Here is a 15,227-nt window from a genome sequence, read left to right as displayed (position 1 = left end):
GGTTCAAACAATAATCATGTTTTGCCGAGAATAACGGCCTAACTTTAGGACATGAAAAAAAATTTGGGGCTAAAGTGGTTTTGTACTATACATGCGCTCTTATTTATTTGACTTTGCGTGCCTTTATTGGGGATCTAACCAGATGTACCTATAATTGAGCTTAAATTTAGAATTTGATATTTCAGGTTTTGGCATTTATTCGATGGGGACTTTGGCTGGAGGCGGTTAACCAACATTTTGGGAATGCCATCCCAATTGCTTGTGCCGTGTCTTAGAACACATTTGTATATTTGGGCAATTTTTATATGTCAAAAACTTCTTTTATAGGGAACATTATAGATACCCATGTTGACTCAACTTTCTAGACATGATCTCCAGGGGGTGGGGCTGGGGGTGGCAGAAATAAATTTGAGCATTAAAAATCATCTCTTTTTTTAAAAAATTTCTTTTTGGATTGTTTGATGTAGTTCTTTAAGAATTATAGATCTACACTGTTTTTGGGGATCCAAATTCATGTATCCATGTTACATATCTTGCGGATCTATAAGCACTTCTTTTTATTGCAAGATGAACAACCTAAATAATTTGTTACAATATCACTATTTTTAAAGCTTGAAATCTTTTTTTTTTTCACACCCATTACGCTCAAACCAAGATGATCGATGTAAAAGTTTTTTAATGCTTGAATTGTAATTTTTTATGAGTTATGAGGTGAAGCTTTACTTATTTTGATAGGACTGCGGCTCCATCAAACCATTTTCCATTCATTTGTAAATAATGAAGAAAGAATTCTGAATCTTAAAATCTCTCCATCGACCTCTTGTTGCTTCTCTCTCTTCCTCCACCCTCTTTCATTCCTTCTTTTCTTTTTCTCTTTTTTTTTTGTTAAGTTGTATTTATTCATTATGATCTTTAATAGAGCAAAATGTGACCTTCAATGAAATAGAATGACAGGCTAGAAATCATGTAGCTTACCCCAATTAGTTGGAAAAAAGCTCTGACAATGATGATGATATACTTCACCATCTCAATGAAACTTACCATCTCAATGAAACTTACGTTTCAAAAAGACTATGGTATTCGTAAATAATGATTCCAGGGAGCTTGTTTCTCCATTAAAAGTGTTTAAACTGTCCTAGCAATCTCCAAAGTCTTGAAGGAAAATGAACCTCTCCCTTGAGAGACTACAGAACATCGATGAATCATTACATGCACATACTGTATAATCTCTCAGCATGATAACAAAATTATCCTTCCACATCAAAAGAATCTGTAACTGATTCTCCTCGCATTTACACAATTTACAGAACAAAATATTATGCAAAAGCTGCTTCATACTTGAGGTACATAATAAACACAAAATCTATTCAACAAAAGCTGCTTCATGGTTCAGGGAACTCCAGGTTTCAAACTTCTTCATTTAAGTTTCAATTCATGGGCTTTCAGGAGCCAAAATTTACGTTCCACAGCTTCTAGGATTTATCTGTTTGGAGTTTGCTTTAAAAGGTTCAGGGCCTAGCATTTTTTAAAGCCAGAAGTTTAGTTTTCAATTTCGGCTTAGGACCTCGGTTTGCCATGTGTAGGGTCTAAGAGCTAGCCTCCATGGAGGGAGATAATAGATGATGAACAATCAACTGTTTGTTACATGAAATTGTTTTGGAGAACTTTCTTGAGTTCCTCTAGCTTCTGAATGATTTTTGGGCTCATCAAATCCCTGGCCTCTCTGATGAGTGTGCCTTCTCTGCTGAAGCGGTAGGCATCCAGGACAGTTTGTACCCATGTGAATAGTCTTTCTGGAGTTCTGCAAACAAAGAGATAGGTTAGTGTGATTACCAAAGTAAACCCTAAAAAACAGGTATATTTGTTATGGAATCAAATCAACGAGACTACTAGTTGCTCAACTCTAATTTCCCACCAAAACTACTTATGATCCTTTTATTTCTGGAGTAATTTGATTTTGAGCGCACGAGATAGTAATAACACAGTAGATTTGCATGGAAATCCAGCACTCATGATCCTGTGAAGTTTCAGAAAACTCATGATCCTGTGAGTTTCAGAAAAATTGAAACCGACTGCAAAAGCACAGAAAGGCTCTCTTTGAAGAATTCCACTCCGGAGGGGTAATCCACGGAGCTCTGAACGCCACGTTCATCACGTTGATTCCTAAGATTGAAGGTGCATCCCAGCTCAAAGATTTTTTGCCCTATTAGCCTACTCAATTCTACCTATAAAATTATTTCCAAAGTCTTGGCCTCTCGGCTCAAAGAGGTCCTCCCTTTGGTCATTTCTCCATCTCAAAGTGCTTTCATTAGAGACCGCCAGATACTGGATGGGGCCCTTGTGGCTCACGAATGCTTACATTCTAGGCACTTGACCTAAGAACCTGGGATTATTGCTAAACTTGCTTGGGAGAAGGCGTATGATTACGTTGACTGAGATTTACTTGAAGAAACTCAATCCAGAATGGGCTTTGGTAGCAGGTGGAGAGCTTGGATGTGAGCTTGCTACTCTACCCTTTACTTCTCAATCCTAATCAATGGATCCCCTAAAGGATTCTTCCCCTCCTCTAGGGGCCTCAGACAAGGGGACCCTTTGTCCCTCTTTCTTTTTGCTATCTCGGCAGAAGTTCAGTCAATCGATCTCTACGATCATATGCAACCAGGCGTTTTCAGGGTTTTTCGATTGGGAACCAAGGCCCTACGATCACTCACCTTTGTAATGCCCTACCCGAAGCGATACATAACCTCTTTGTGTTTCTCAGGTCTTTCGAATATGCCACTGGGTTCAAAGTCGATTTCGACAAATCTAAAATGATGGGGATAGCAGTTGATCCCACCATACTCAGTAGGTTCACTGAAAGCTGGGGCTGTGGGGTAGAAGACTTACCATCTATTTACCTAGGCTTACCTCTTTGCTTAGGGAAACCCAAAAAAGAGGTCGTTGTCACACATTATCGACGAGGTAGACCGCAAATTAGCTGGGTGGAAAGGCCGTTTTTTATCTCCGGGGGGTAGGCTTACTCTTATCAAAGCCACCTTAGCTAATATCCCGGTCTACTAGATGTCGTTATTCCACATGCCCGTTTCGATCAGTTTAAGGATCCAACAGTTGATGCGTAGATTTTTCTGGGTGGGTGAGGCCACCACTCATAAGTTCCATCTTATAGCTTGGGAGAAACTTTGTCAACATAAGAATTTGGGAGGGCTGGGGATTAAAAGCTCAAAACGGCAAAACCTAGCTCTGCTAGGAAAGTGGTGGTTGAGATTGCTCACACTCAGGAACCACCTATGAATTGACATTCTCAAGTTTAAATATCGCCTACCTACTTTGTCTTGGCTTCCCAGTTGTAGACCTAATCACAGGTCATCTGGGATTTGGATATCGATCTGCTCGGTCTACCAGCAGTTTAAAGATCGCATCAGATTCCACCCAAGAGCCGGCAACCATATCCTTTTTTGGTAGGATCTGTGGCTTGGGCATCCTCCTCTAATGGACAGATTCCCAAGTCTCTTTTCTCTTGCCTGGAATCAAGATGCAACTGTTGCGGATGAGATGACCATGACAGGTTCCCGGAGATCCTGGAGTCCAGTCTTCAGAAGGCTCTTATCGAACCAGAAATTCCTCTTTGCTGCCCTTGCAGCTAAACTATCTGATTGGTTCATCGCCACCCTCGAGCCTGACCGTATTATTTGGGCTCCATCGCCATCCAGGACTTTCTTGGTTTCCTCTTTCGACCGGAATTTATTGCAGCCCCAACCTTATCTGCCAATCCAACTTCTGTTGTTGCGCAAGCTTGGGCCTCCTTTGCGCCCCTGAAAATTCAGGTCTTCATGTGGCTGGTCCTTTCCCAGAGGGTGCTCACAGTTGACCAGCTACAAAAGAAAAGGCCTTCCTCTTCCTAACTGATGCGTTTTATGTTTGGCAGATGAGGAAACCAATGCCCATGTGTTCCTGCACTGTCCCTACGCCTTCTATCTGTGGGGGGAACTACTTAACCTCTTCAATATACAATGGGTACTCCCTGCGGATGTACCTTCCTCTTTCACTACCCTGCAACCTTTTCCTTTGCCTAAGGCTGGGATTTTACTCTGGAAATCTTCGGTGGCAGCCTTGCTGTGGGCAATTTGGATTGAACGTACTAATATATTCTTTTGAGGGGAGTGGTCTTTGTGGTACAAGACCTTCGCCAAGTTTAAATCCATGGTGGTTTCCTGGGCATCCAATCACCACAGATTCAAAGGGTTATCTACTTCGGCCTTTGTCCAAAATTGGACTGCTGTTCTTCAATACAGCTACAACCGCTTATCTCGGGCATCCTTGTGGAGACCCCCTCCACTCGGACATCTTACGCTCAAGTTTGACAGGTGTTCCCTCAGAAATCCTGGGTCATGCTTATTCTTTGGAGGCTGAAACAGTTGCACTGTTGGAAGGACTCAAGCTAGCTCAATCCCTAACCTTCCTCTCTATTACTATTGAGGGAGATTCCAAGAATGACATCTCTTGGGTGCAGACGCCCTCTTCCACCCCACCTCCCAGGTTCCTGGCTCAGTTTTTTGATGAGAGTGAATTCCTTTGTAGGGACTTGCACATCTCTTGGAGGGATATCTGGAGGGAAGGAAACCAGGAAGCCGACACCCTCGCTAAAACAGTGGCATCTATGGCAGAAAACTAGTATGACTTTTTGGATCGGCATCTTGTTTTGGGTTGCTCTTTCGAATGTAGCCTTCAAAAGGAAGGCCTTCTGATTCTGTTCTTTTTTTTTTCTTTCCCCCTTGTGCATCCACCTGTGGTTTGCCTAGCTTCTTGTACACATATTCTTTAATTCCAGGTTAACTTTCTCAAAAAAAATCATCGCTTTGCACGTTCTTACAAAAACGAAGACGAATCCACAAACACATGAGAATAAACATTTCATGAAGTATATTACTTAGCCTTCATATAGCATAGTACAGTGGGACACTGGGGAATCCATCATCTGGTCTCAATGATGGTAGTGATTAACTGCAGTTCCCAAGGATAGACATTCACCCTGATATGACTAATCTCCACCTTCCATCAATGATAATGGATGATAGATGCCCCAGCTGTCAACATATACCATAAACAGGCTGTGCCAGGTATGCATTCTCTAAAATAAAAGCAAGAAGGAAAGATAAGAGGAAAATACATCATTGTCTACAAACAACTTACGTATACAAAGAGTCAACATCCTTTCCTTCAAGCTCTTCTCCAGAAGTAAATGCGTCTTGAAGAGCAGAGAGCCGTTGCTTGGGATCCTCAATAGTAAGAAGGTACTTAATTATCCTTATCTCCTTAGGCATAAGCCTCTGAAGGTTTCCTCTTGCAGTCATGTACAAGTGATACATTACATCTTTTGCCTGCACAATGTAAGAGAAATTAATGATTATGATCAAGGAACACAATCTAATGATGCAGTTAACAGAATCCAAAAAAAATGAAAGAAAAACAATCTAATGATGCTAATTATTTATTTTTTCCTAAAAGCATGTTCCCATCCTGCTGTTCCAGATGGCACAAAATAAACTATCAAATTTTCTCACAGTTTTGGCAACAAAGCAAGATACTTTAGGTAGTTTTACATGGGCACCAACCCAAGATTCAACGTCCAACACATGCGCAGGTACTTTAGCCCAAAAAACCAATACGGCAAGACCAATCCATACAACTATTATTTTACATTAGATAATATGAACATAACAAAAATTTCAATCTCACAGTGTGTGACTGGTGGAGCAGTAGGGAGTACCGCAACTCTTCAAGAGGTCTTGAGTTTGAACTCAGATTTGAAGTTTTGTGTTTTAACTAACGCCCATGTATCTTTATATAGTGTATTTAATCTAAATTCCATCCTTTATATGGTATGAGCGCTGAAGCACTACACCATACCATTACATTTCAAGGGATGAACTCCACCTTGAAGTTTTTATAGAAATTTATTAATGCCCCACATGTGGAAGTGCTGACATGTGCATATGTGACACCAGAGAAAATATGGGGCATCTGGGGTATCATTGATCCTAGGTTGAAAGATCAAAGCATCAATGAAGCTCCTGAACTCCTATGAGTGAAGTTTTATAACTAAAAAACAGTGTCGAACAACTTTTATCAGGAACTTGGCCAAAGTTAAAATAAAAATGGCAGAACAAAGTTATTTTCAAAAGCTAAATGAAGAATAGAAATGTGCTCACATATGTGCGCATGCATATGCATGTGAGTGTGTGTGCAAATATGCACGCTCGTGCACAAACACGCACACAGAGGTGCATGGGGGGGGTGTGTCTGTATGCACGTGAAGAATGGTTCATAATTTCAGTGCATCCTCACAGAAGTCAGGAGTACAATGGTCAACATTGAGATGTCAGATTAACAGCCAATTTCATTTTCCAGACAGGGGGGGGGAATGACACCCATACTTGTTAGAAATCCACCATGATCACATCTATTATTCTCAATCAACAAAAATGACCAACATTTACAATAATTAGGAAATACAGAGATCCATGTGTATGAGAGTTGTTCAAGCTTTAGACCTGCCAAATCCAACACTCAGAAAACTACAGACTATACAGGCATAGGAACCAACAAGCCGGGCCTACCTTACCTTACGTAATTCTTCCCTATCAAAAAGCAAAAGGAACAGCTTAAAATTTTCACTGGGATCACATCCCTATTTATGATATGCTTCAATCATGAGTCAAACCAATAGACAAAAACAATGCTAAACACGGATCTCAAACATTAGTTAGTAGTCTTGAATTTCTAAACAGCACTACATATATGTTATAACTTAAGGTATACATTAAGACACCCTCAAAAGCAATGAAAGCAGGGAACAATCAATGAAACTTTATGACCCCCCATATAAAAAATCCCAGCTATGAATACATTTGGGTTTAAACATTTCCATTTCGAAGAAACTAATTTCGCTCAGAATATGCATTTCACCGTTCAGCATACCTCATCTTTCATCATGGTCGACTCTTTGGCAGCAGACCAGGCTTTGGTGAGCATCAACATCAATGCTGAGTCAAGTTGCTTCTTCTCTGCCAAAGCATCTATCTTTCCACATGCCACTTCTAATGATGGGGAGTTTATTATATCATTGAACTTCAACTCAGCAGCATTCAGAGCCTCAATGCTTTCAGAAGCAGTATCATATGCTTGTACTGCAGCCAAGCATGTATCTCCCAGCTTTGCCAGAGCTAATTCACCGTGCCAAAACAGTATCTTGTTAGTATTTTCCAAATTAAGGAGTACCAAAAAGAAAATAAGAAAAAAAATCATACTGATGCTTTATTACCCGAACGAGTATTTAGCATCTAATACATGAAATGGACCAAATAATAGGATTGCTGTCAACTACACGTAAACTAGTGAAGTAGCGAATGTCCAAAAATCATTTACCAAATAATATGGCAGAAATGGTGGCATGTTATGGTAAAGCCATCAAAAATAAAAATAAGACAACATTTTATAAGTACCATCTAAGATTTAAAAATTCAATAAAATAGGAAGCACTTTTAATTTAGCTAAAGATTTCATACTACCATGAGAGTATATACTGTTCATCTACTCCCTCAGGTAAAACTCATGCAAGGAATATCTATTAATCCCAAATTTTGCGGATGTATTCTCTAGAACCAACTTTCGGAGTGTAAGATCTAAATGTTCATGAATTCAAAATTCAAAATTCAAATTTTTTTTTATTTAAAAATAATCATCTAGTGATACTTAGGTGGATCCGAAAATTTTGAACCAAAATAATCCTCCCAAGCTGCTGCTTTGCACGCGAGAGTTATTGTACAGTTACTACAGTATGCTCCTGTGAGAGCATACAATACGTTCTCTTTCATTTATGCAGATAAAATAGCGTATACTTCAACTACACTTATCTTGATCAACCAATGGATGTGATGGCAGAATTGTTTTTGCATATGACAACTAGATGGGAGTCATGGGGCACAGCTCCTAAGTTCCAAAAATTGTATCCCACCACCATGCATTGCACAGATTTAAGATTACCAGCTTGATATGACACACAATACCCAAGACATGTGCTAAAGATGGATTTTACTAACCTAAATGTTAACAGGAAATGGATAAGAGAATCCATGTCTGGATCAAATTCAAATAATCCAATTGACCTTCCTAGATTTTGCCAAATTTAGAATGACCGACCCATACAAGCCTGAACTGTGCAAATACATGTGGGTCCAAATCAAAAGCACACATTATAAGACACATGCATCAATGCATTTCTTACAAAATGCAGACACCTATCTTACAATGTGGAAACTGTCTTACAAAACAGACAAACGTGTCTTGTTTGTCTAGTTCACGTGTCTAATCCGTGGACTCATACCTCCACACAGAAGACACGTCTTGACTGTGAACCCAAAATATGAAAGTTTCCAGACATGCAGGTCAACAAACATGCCCAATGAGTTGGCGTATTGGATTCTCTTAAATGCACATGAAACATGTGTTGTTACATAGGTTCCCTATATTCACGTGCTTAAAGAGGCAATTCAAGAGGCAGAAGCCCCTCAATGAGAATTCAATTCCATTCCCTGAAAGTGTGGAGAAGAAGCATTTTAACACAAGAAGCCACCAACATAAATTTTACTTTGGAAAAATGAAGTCAAGAAACCAAGTGACCCGCATTAAAGATTTACAGCTCCTGCTGACCAATAAAAGAACTCACATTTCATGATTTATCCAAGATTAAACTTCAACAAACAGTTTTTCCCTATCACACGTTGCGCAACAAGAATATCAGCCAAATTTTCCGTTTTCTCAGGAACTAGAAGAAGCAAAACAATGATATCTAAGCTTACCACTTTCTAGTCATCAGGTACAGATCCATAGTTCCTTGAGGCCTGGTCAGACACGAGGTTAAGGATGAATCAAGACACTGGGAAAGGGATTTCTAAGGGACCATTTCCATGAGACTTCCAAGGGTACCCTTTTTTATAGTTCCCAAGAAAACTTTGATGCATTCAATATCAATATTTTTTTTTTTTTACCTACTAAACAACATTTATTCAGTCTAACACATTGGTAATCACGATCATACCACTTTGTTCATCAGGATTGTCATAATATGATTCTGCTACAGTATGAAGATGCTCAAAAAATTCCTTCGTAAAATCTTTGCGACGCCTAGCAACGACAGCATTTATCTCTGATGGATTTTGTCTAATCATTCCCAAAAGCTCATCATGCCTTTGCACATCATCATCAATCTGTAGGCATATTCCAAAATACATGTAACAATCAGGCAATTCTCTCAAACCATAATAGCGCTGTTGGCAACATGCATTCACAATTACACTCCTAAGACATGTAAATAGTATCCTAACAAAAAGCAATCACATGCAAATAACAACATAAACAATGAAATAAAGATATCCGACAACATAAGGGCTAAACAAGTTCGGTGGTTCAGGCTTGGACTTGCCCGAGTCACTCGGACCATGCAGGGTGCCCGGTCCAGATGAAAATCACTGAAACTAGGGTGAGTCTAACTGAGTTCCACAACCTCTGCTCCTAAAGAATTGGCCGAGTAGGACCATCGACTTGGCCTATTCTCTAGGAGAAATAGTCGAACTCAGGATCTTGATGAGTCCGAGAGAATGGAAGGATCATGACGTCAATGGACTATGGTTTTCCAGAGTCCATTGGAATAGTATACTTTTCTATATAATAGTTTATTCTGTTAGCAAGTACATGACGGTGTCAGAGAAGCAAATTGATGAATAAGGCCATATAAAAAGACAGAATTCTGTTAGCAAGTACATGACGGTGTCAGAGAAGCAAATTGATGAATAAGGCCACATAAAAAGACATAACTAGAAGTTAGATATACAATTACCTCTTTCAATTTCCTTCCAAGCCTAAGTAATTTGTGCTTTGTTCCAGGATCAACCTCAGCATCTGCTCGAGCCTGACAACGCCTATAAAAATGGGGTCTAATGTTACTCCACTCCTTGCTAAAAGCTATTAACCTCCTCCAGTCAGTTGTTGTGGGCTTATCAACCATAAAAACGTCTATCAATTTATCACAAACTCTAATCATCTTATGATCCTCTAAGCCAACCCAATCTTCTTTGCTAACAGACCCAACTTCTTGATCTTTTGCAGAGTTCTCTATGGTACAAGGACTCTTTGCAGTGGATGTATCACTAGATGGAACTGGATGCTCTTCACAATCTTCTGGTGCAGCAGTTGTATCACCAACTATGGCCGCCAACTTTGGTGTACGAGATCGAAAAGAACCATGAGGCAAAGAAATATTATAACCTGTACCCTCAGATTAATTACACCACTTATGATACACTGACTCTTCATAATTACAGAATTATTACTAGTAAATATTTAAAGGCAAAGTACGCACTAATCCAATGGAAAATAGCACAGTATAATCCAAACGGGCATCCACAGTCCCCTCTCTACAATGGATGGTGCAGATGATCTGCAGCTGGTTGAATGTCCAAATGAACGCCACAACAATTGGTATCCACCATCCATCGTTGAGAACAGGAGGTGGATGCCCCTCTGAGGTAAAGTATACCAAAATCCACTGAATTATTCCTTATTGTCCCATACATAAGCAGCCACCAATTTTCAATAAAAATGTGAAATGTAGGCAATTCATGTGAATGATTCATATGTTAACAAGATAACTGAAATTCTAAACAGACCAGTTGGAGACATCACAAACCATCTCAGGACTCAGACAACTTGCCTCCACACAACAAATAATATTAAGCAACAAAAATTAAGCCCAATTTCATAAAAAAACCTCAAAAAAATAAAAATAAAAAATAGCAAAGCGCAATACACTCGAGATAAAATTTTCTTGAGTCAAAAAAATGTTGGAATACATTCAATCTACTCCTGAATTTTATTAGCTCATACATAGAGACATTAGTTAGGATACAATTCATAATAGAAGTAGGATAGAATTCATAATAGAAGAATATGAATTCAATAATTTTTAGGCAGTTGAAAGAAACTACGAGGCCAAAATTGCAATGCAAGGCAACTGAGCTCCCAATTGAGGTCACTTCCAGACAATATCATTAGATTTTTGCTGCATCAGCATCATCTTACCCACCTTTCCACTCCACTGTGAATTTGGCTAGTAAGCTACCAAATCATAAATGGAACTTTCTCAAAAGCTTACTTGAACTGTGTAAAAGACAAGTTCAGACAGATAAATGAGTAATTTAAAAAGTAATGAAAGAAAAATTTTCAGCATTTATTCAAGTAGTGAACTAACAGCTCAAGAGATCAAGTCCAGATTTTTCTTAATAAGTGGTCTGGCAGGCACAACAGAAGTTCCAAAGATTGGGTTTTGGTCAAAATGGTGTACGGTGACCAAACACCCAATAAAGGCATTATACCCCCGATCTCAGTGAAATTGATTTTTATTTATTTTTTAATGAGTTTCAGCTCAAATTCCGATCCTTTTCCACCCCAATTCAGCAACCAGTCAAGTCTTCAATCCAAAATTTTGCATAGGCTATACCAATATCAAGTAAATTTGTTAACAAATAAATAATAGACAAGCATGAACTTTCCTCACTTTGTATTAAGAATTTATGATTTATGAATTTTGGTTGCATTTTGCTCAAGAATGTCCCCAAGTTAGGTCATTTCAGAGGACAAGTCCTGCCCATTCCATTTGAGCTTCATTCCCCCATAGCAAATATTCCGAATATTCTTTTGCTCTTCACTGATTTTAGCTGAAATTTATCAGAATTCGCAAATAATGATTCCAAAACTTGCTGAAGCTTAAATATACAGGAAAGGCGATTGCAGACGAACTAAAATATGAAGCAAACACATTCATAGACATTGGTTATTTAATTCCATTGAACCTGTAATTTCTTATGCATCAAACCAAAATCAAAACTTCAAATTTTCCTTAGAGTAGCCTATATTTGGTTCAGGACTAAACTTCTAGCTTTAGAAACATCAGAACCACAAAAGAAAAAACAAAATTATTGATAATTAAACATGCCCAACCAATAGAAGCTGCACATATATCCGAACTACAAAAGATTAATGGCTATGGCAATAAATAGGCAAAAAATTAAGGCGAATTACCTTTGAAACTTGTATAAATGGGCGAATAAATTTCTCGCAAGCAACTCTCTCCGTAACAAACTCCATTTTTATTCTTCTTACTCCATAAATTAGAATAATGAAATTGGGAGAAAGAAGGCCCTCTCCAATGTGAAGAAACGTAACGCGGAACCTGTGTTGATAGTGCGAAGCAAGCGCCAGCTTCCATGGTTAAATGGTTCTTTGGAACCAGTAACTAGGGTTTCTCCGAACTCTTCAGAACGAGTAATTAGGGTTTCCAAATGCTTAAATTCTCTACTATGTATTTCTCGATTCTTCAGATAAATTAGGGTTTATCTAGAGTAACAAAGGGCCACTGATTTCAGAAGCAGACGCGAAGCGGGAAAATGGAGATCGGCCATGAAAGATAACGAGGATATAAATACGGCAATTTCTTAACAAAATAGCCGTCGTTTATTAGGAAATATCCAAGGTGAACTGCGAAAAATATCTGAGAAATGCGTAAACCAATGGTTTAAAAACCGGATCGGTGACCCGGATCGGGCTTTTCAAAAATCGATCCTGATCGGCGAATCGGCGATCCGGATCGGAATCGGGTGAATCGGTCAGAATAAAGCTTCAAAAAAATCCGAAAAAATTATTAAAATTCATTATAAATATTGGTTTTTAGGAATTCAATAAAAAATGAGGGTACTCCATTAAGAATTTTCATGTTTTTGAATGAATATGCGAATATTGATATGTTCTTTCCCTGCATGAACCGCCATTCAGCATTTAATTTACAGTATTTCGTGCTCATCCCTACACTGTTGCTGTTGGGACTCGATATGTGAATAATATGGCTGGGATAGGGTGGCCTCAGAATCATCATCTCTCTCGTTTTCTCTTTGAATAATATGGATTAAAAAAAAAAAAAAACAAATTTTCAAAAAAATCTATCATGGATTAAAAAAAAAATCACAAATTTTCAAAAAATTATATCATGGATTACAAAAAAAAATTCGATCATGGATTAAACAAAAAAAATCACAAATTTTCAAAAAATTCAATCATGGATTACATAAAATTCGATCATGGATTACATAAAATTCGATCATGGATTACAAAAAAAACAAACAAAAAAAACAAAAAATTCAATCGTGGATTACAAAAAAAGAAAAAAATAGTTCGATCATGGATTACAAAAAATTCAATCATGGATTACAAAAAACTCTATCATGGGTTACAAAAAAAGCAAAAAACAAAAAATTCAATCATGGATTAAAAAAAAACAAACAAACATTTCAATCATGGATTACAAAAAAAAAACAAATATTTCGATCATATATTACAAAACATTCGATCATGGATTACAAAAAATTCTATCATGGGTTACGAAAAAAAAAAAAAAAACAAAAAAATCGATCATGGATTACAAGAAAAGAAAACAAACATTTCGATCATGGATTACAAAAAATTCTATTATGGGTTACAAAAAACCAAAAAATTCGATCATGGATTACAAAAAAAATCTATCATGGATTACCAAAAAAAAAAAAAAAAAAAAAAAAAAAAAAAAAAAAAAAAAAAAAAAAAAAAAAACCGTACGGAATCGCCGATTCACTGTTCGGACTCGCCGATTCCGTACAGTGAATCGGCGATTCACTGTACAGAATCGTCCGGTTCTCTCTAGAACCGGACGATTTCCGATTTTCGGGCGATCCGGTTCCTTTTTCACTATTTTCGAGTCGAACCGGGCGACTCCGGTTCGACTCGGCGTTTTTTAAAATGCTGGCGTAAACATAAGAGCTATAAAACAATTATTTTTACATTTATTTAAAATTAGTTTATCTAAAATTTAGAGTTTAGAAACATTAGATTCATTCAAAAAATTAGTAAAATATTTTGAAATAAAATGATAAAATAAATCAAGGGTATTTTAATCATTTTTGTTTAAAATATTTTGTAATATTTTATTTTGTTCCCCTTGTAAAAATGAACCTACATTCTAATTTTATATAAATATAATATTTAAATTAAAATAAAATAAAAAGTCGTTTTAGTAATTAGATATGACAATCTTAACGGTTTGAAAAACAATTGAAAATACAAACTTTCAATTGCATGATAATATGGCAGAAATTAGTTAAATTAAAATAAAACAATAAATATAAGTTGGAATATATCGTGAAATTTCAAATCTCCAATCAAAATAACATTAGTTATATTTAGCACAAAGAAAACTAGCAATTAGAAATTTGTCATAAGATGTCATAAATAGAACACTTTTAATATGCAGTAATTACTTATAATCATTACCATCATAGTTTTTTTTTCCAATTAATAGCTACATGAATCTATCAATATGTTGTGTTTAAAGGTCTTGTCCTCGATGACGCCATATTCATACTACTTCCAACCAATTTTTTTAGGGTCATCTCTTGTTTTTTTCAATCCTTCTACTTGAACTAACTCGCAATAAGGACTTATAATAAATATGAAAAATAATACGTGTATAATAAAGCTTGTAAATTAAAACTTTTACTAATCTACTTGAAAAAACGAGTAGATGATTGTTTTCTCCACTGAATTACCAAAAAAAAATTAAAAATTAAATCTACTTGTAGACAGCATACTAAGAAAGAATGATATAAGTTTTCAGTTCTCCTAGGACTTCTCTTTTCCTCTAATTGTACTAAAAACATCTTACTCTGGAACAAGAATTCAACCCAAAGTAGGACTTTCAATCATTTCTTAGCATTTGTGCAATTCATATCATCCTATAATTGGTTCCGTTTCGATAAATTCCCATCTAGATCAATGATCCAGAACACAAATCACCGAGTTTTAAACACTGAAAAATGTAATTAAACAATAGAAAACATACAATTAGGCATTGACACTGTATTTTTCAATATCAGACACTATTTATACAAGTCCATGTAGAAATGATTCCCAAATTAAAAATATATTTTTAAGATGGATTTTTTAACCCAATTTTCAAGGATATATAATCTCTAACATGGAGATCAGGAATATGAGAAATTAAATATATTTAAAAAATTAAATGATTTTATTAATAACACGTTTTGGACTATTAGTTTCAACTATTTTTAGATGGACCACTCATTTGC

At 36.9% G+C, this 15,227-nt stretch overlaps 1 protein-coding gene across 4 annotated transcripts; it reads right to left on the bottom strand.

Moving 5' to 3' along the window:
- Positions 1 to 1,153: 1,153 nt before the first annotated feature.
- LOC18422139 (uncharacterized protein At4g37920) lies at positions 1,154 to 12,606 on the bottom strand. 4 transcript variants are annotated; one of them, XR_016054905.1, is made up of 7 exons: positions 12,136 to 12,605; positions 9,896 to 10,323; positions 9,098 to 9,266; positions 8,859 to 8,900; positions 6,979 to 7,223; positions 5,191 to 5,378; positions 1,154 to 1,801 (listed from the first exon to the last, which is right to left on the bottom strand). XR_016054905.1 is itself a non-coding variant. In XM_011623303.3 (6 exons), the coding sequence occupies exons 1-6, from the start codon at positions 12,320 to 12,322 to the stop codon at positions 1,642 to 1,644; spliced, it is 1,377 nt and encodes a 458-aa protein (XP_011621605.1). In that variant the 5' UTR covers positions 12,323 to 12,606; the 3' UTR covers positions 1,154 to 1,641. The 4 variants fall into 4 exon arrangements, 3 of the variants coding, with proteins under 3 accessions (XP_011621605.1, XP_020521452.1, XP_088721914.1); XM_011623303.3 differs by lacking the exon at positions 8,859 to 8,900 and having other exon boundaries at positions 12,136 to 12,606; XM_020665793.2 differs by lacking the exon at positions 8,859 to 8,900 and having other exon boundaries at positions 9,896 to 10,273; positions 12,136 to 12,543.
- Between the last annotated feature and the right edge of the window lie 2,621 nt (positions 12,607 to 15,227).

Source organism: Amborella trichopoda, chromosome 4 (assembly GCF_054954075.1).
Source record: "Amborella trichopoda isolate Santa Cruz 75 chromosome 4, AtrichopodaSantaCruz75HAP2 v2.0, whole genome shotgun sequence".
Classification (NCBI taxonomy): Eukaryota; Viridiplantae; Streptophyta; class Magnoliopsida; order Amborellales; family Amborellaceae; genus Amborella; species Amborella trichopoda.
Note: the sequence above shows the minus strand (reverse complement) of the source record. Positions and strands in the feature narration are given on the sequence as shown.

Excerpts from the sequence above, each read along its gene's own strand:
- LOC18422139 (XM_011623303.3), bottom strand. The coding sequence starts at position 12,322 with ATGGAAGCTGGCGCTTGCTTCGCACTATCAACACAGGTTCCGCGTTAC. Across the intron at positions 10,324-12,135 it reads CATTTATACAAGTTTCAAAG|GTTATAATATTTCTTTGCCT; the intron begins GTAATTCGCCTT and ends CTGAGGGTACAG. Across the intron at positions 1,802-5,190 it reads GATGTTGACTCTTTGTATAC|AACTCCAGAAAGACTATTCA; the intron begins GTAAGTTGTTTG and ends CTTTGTTTGCAG.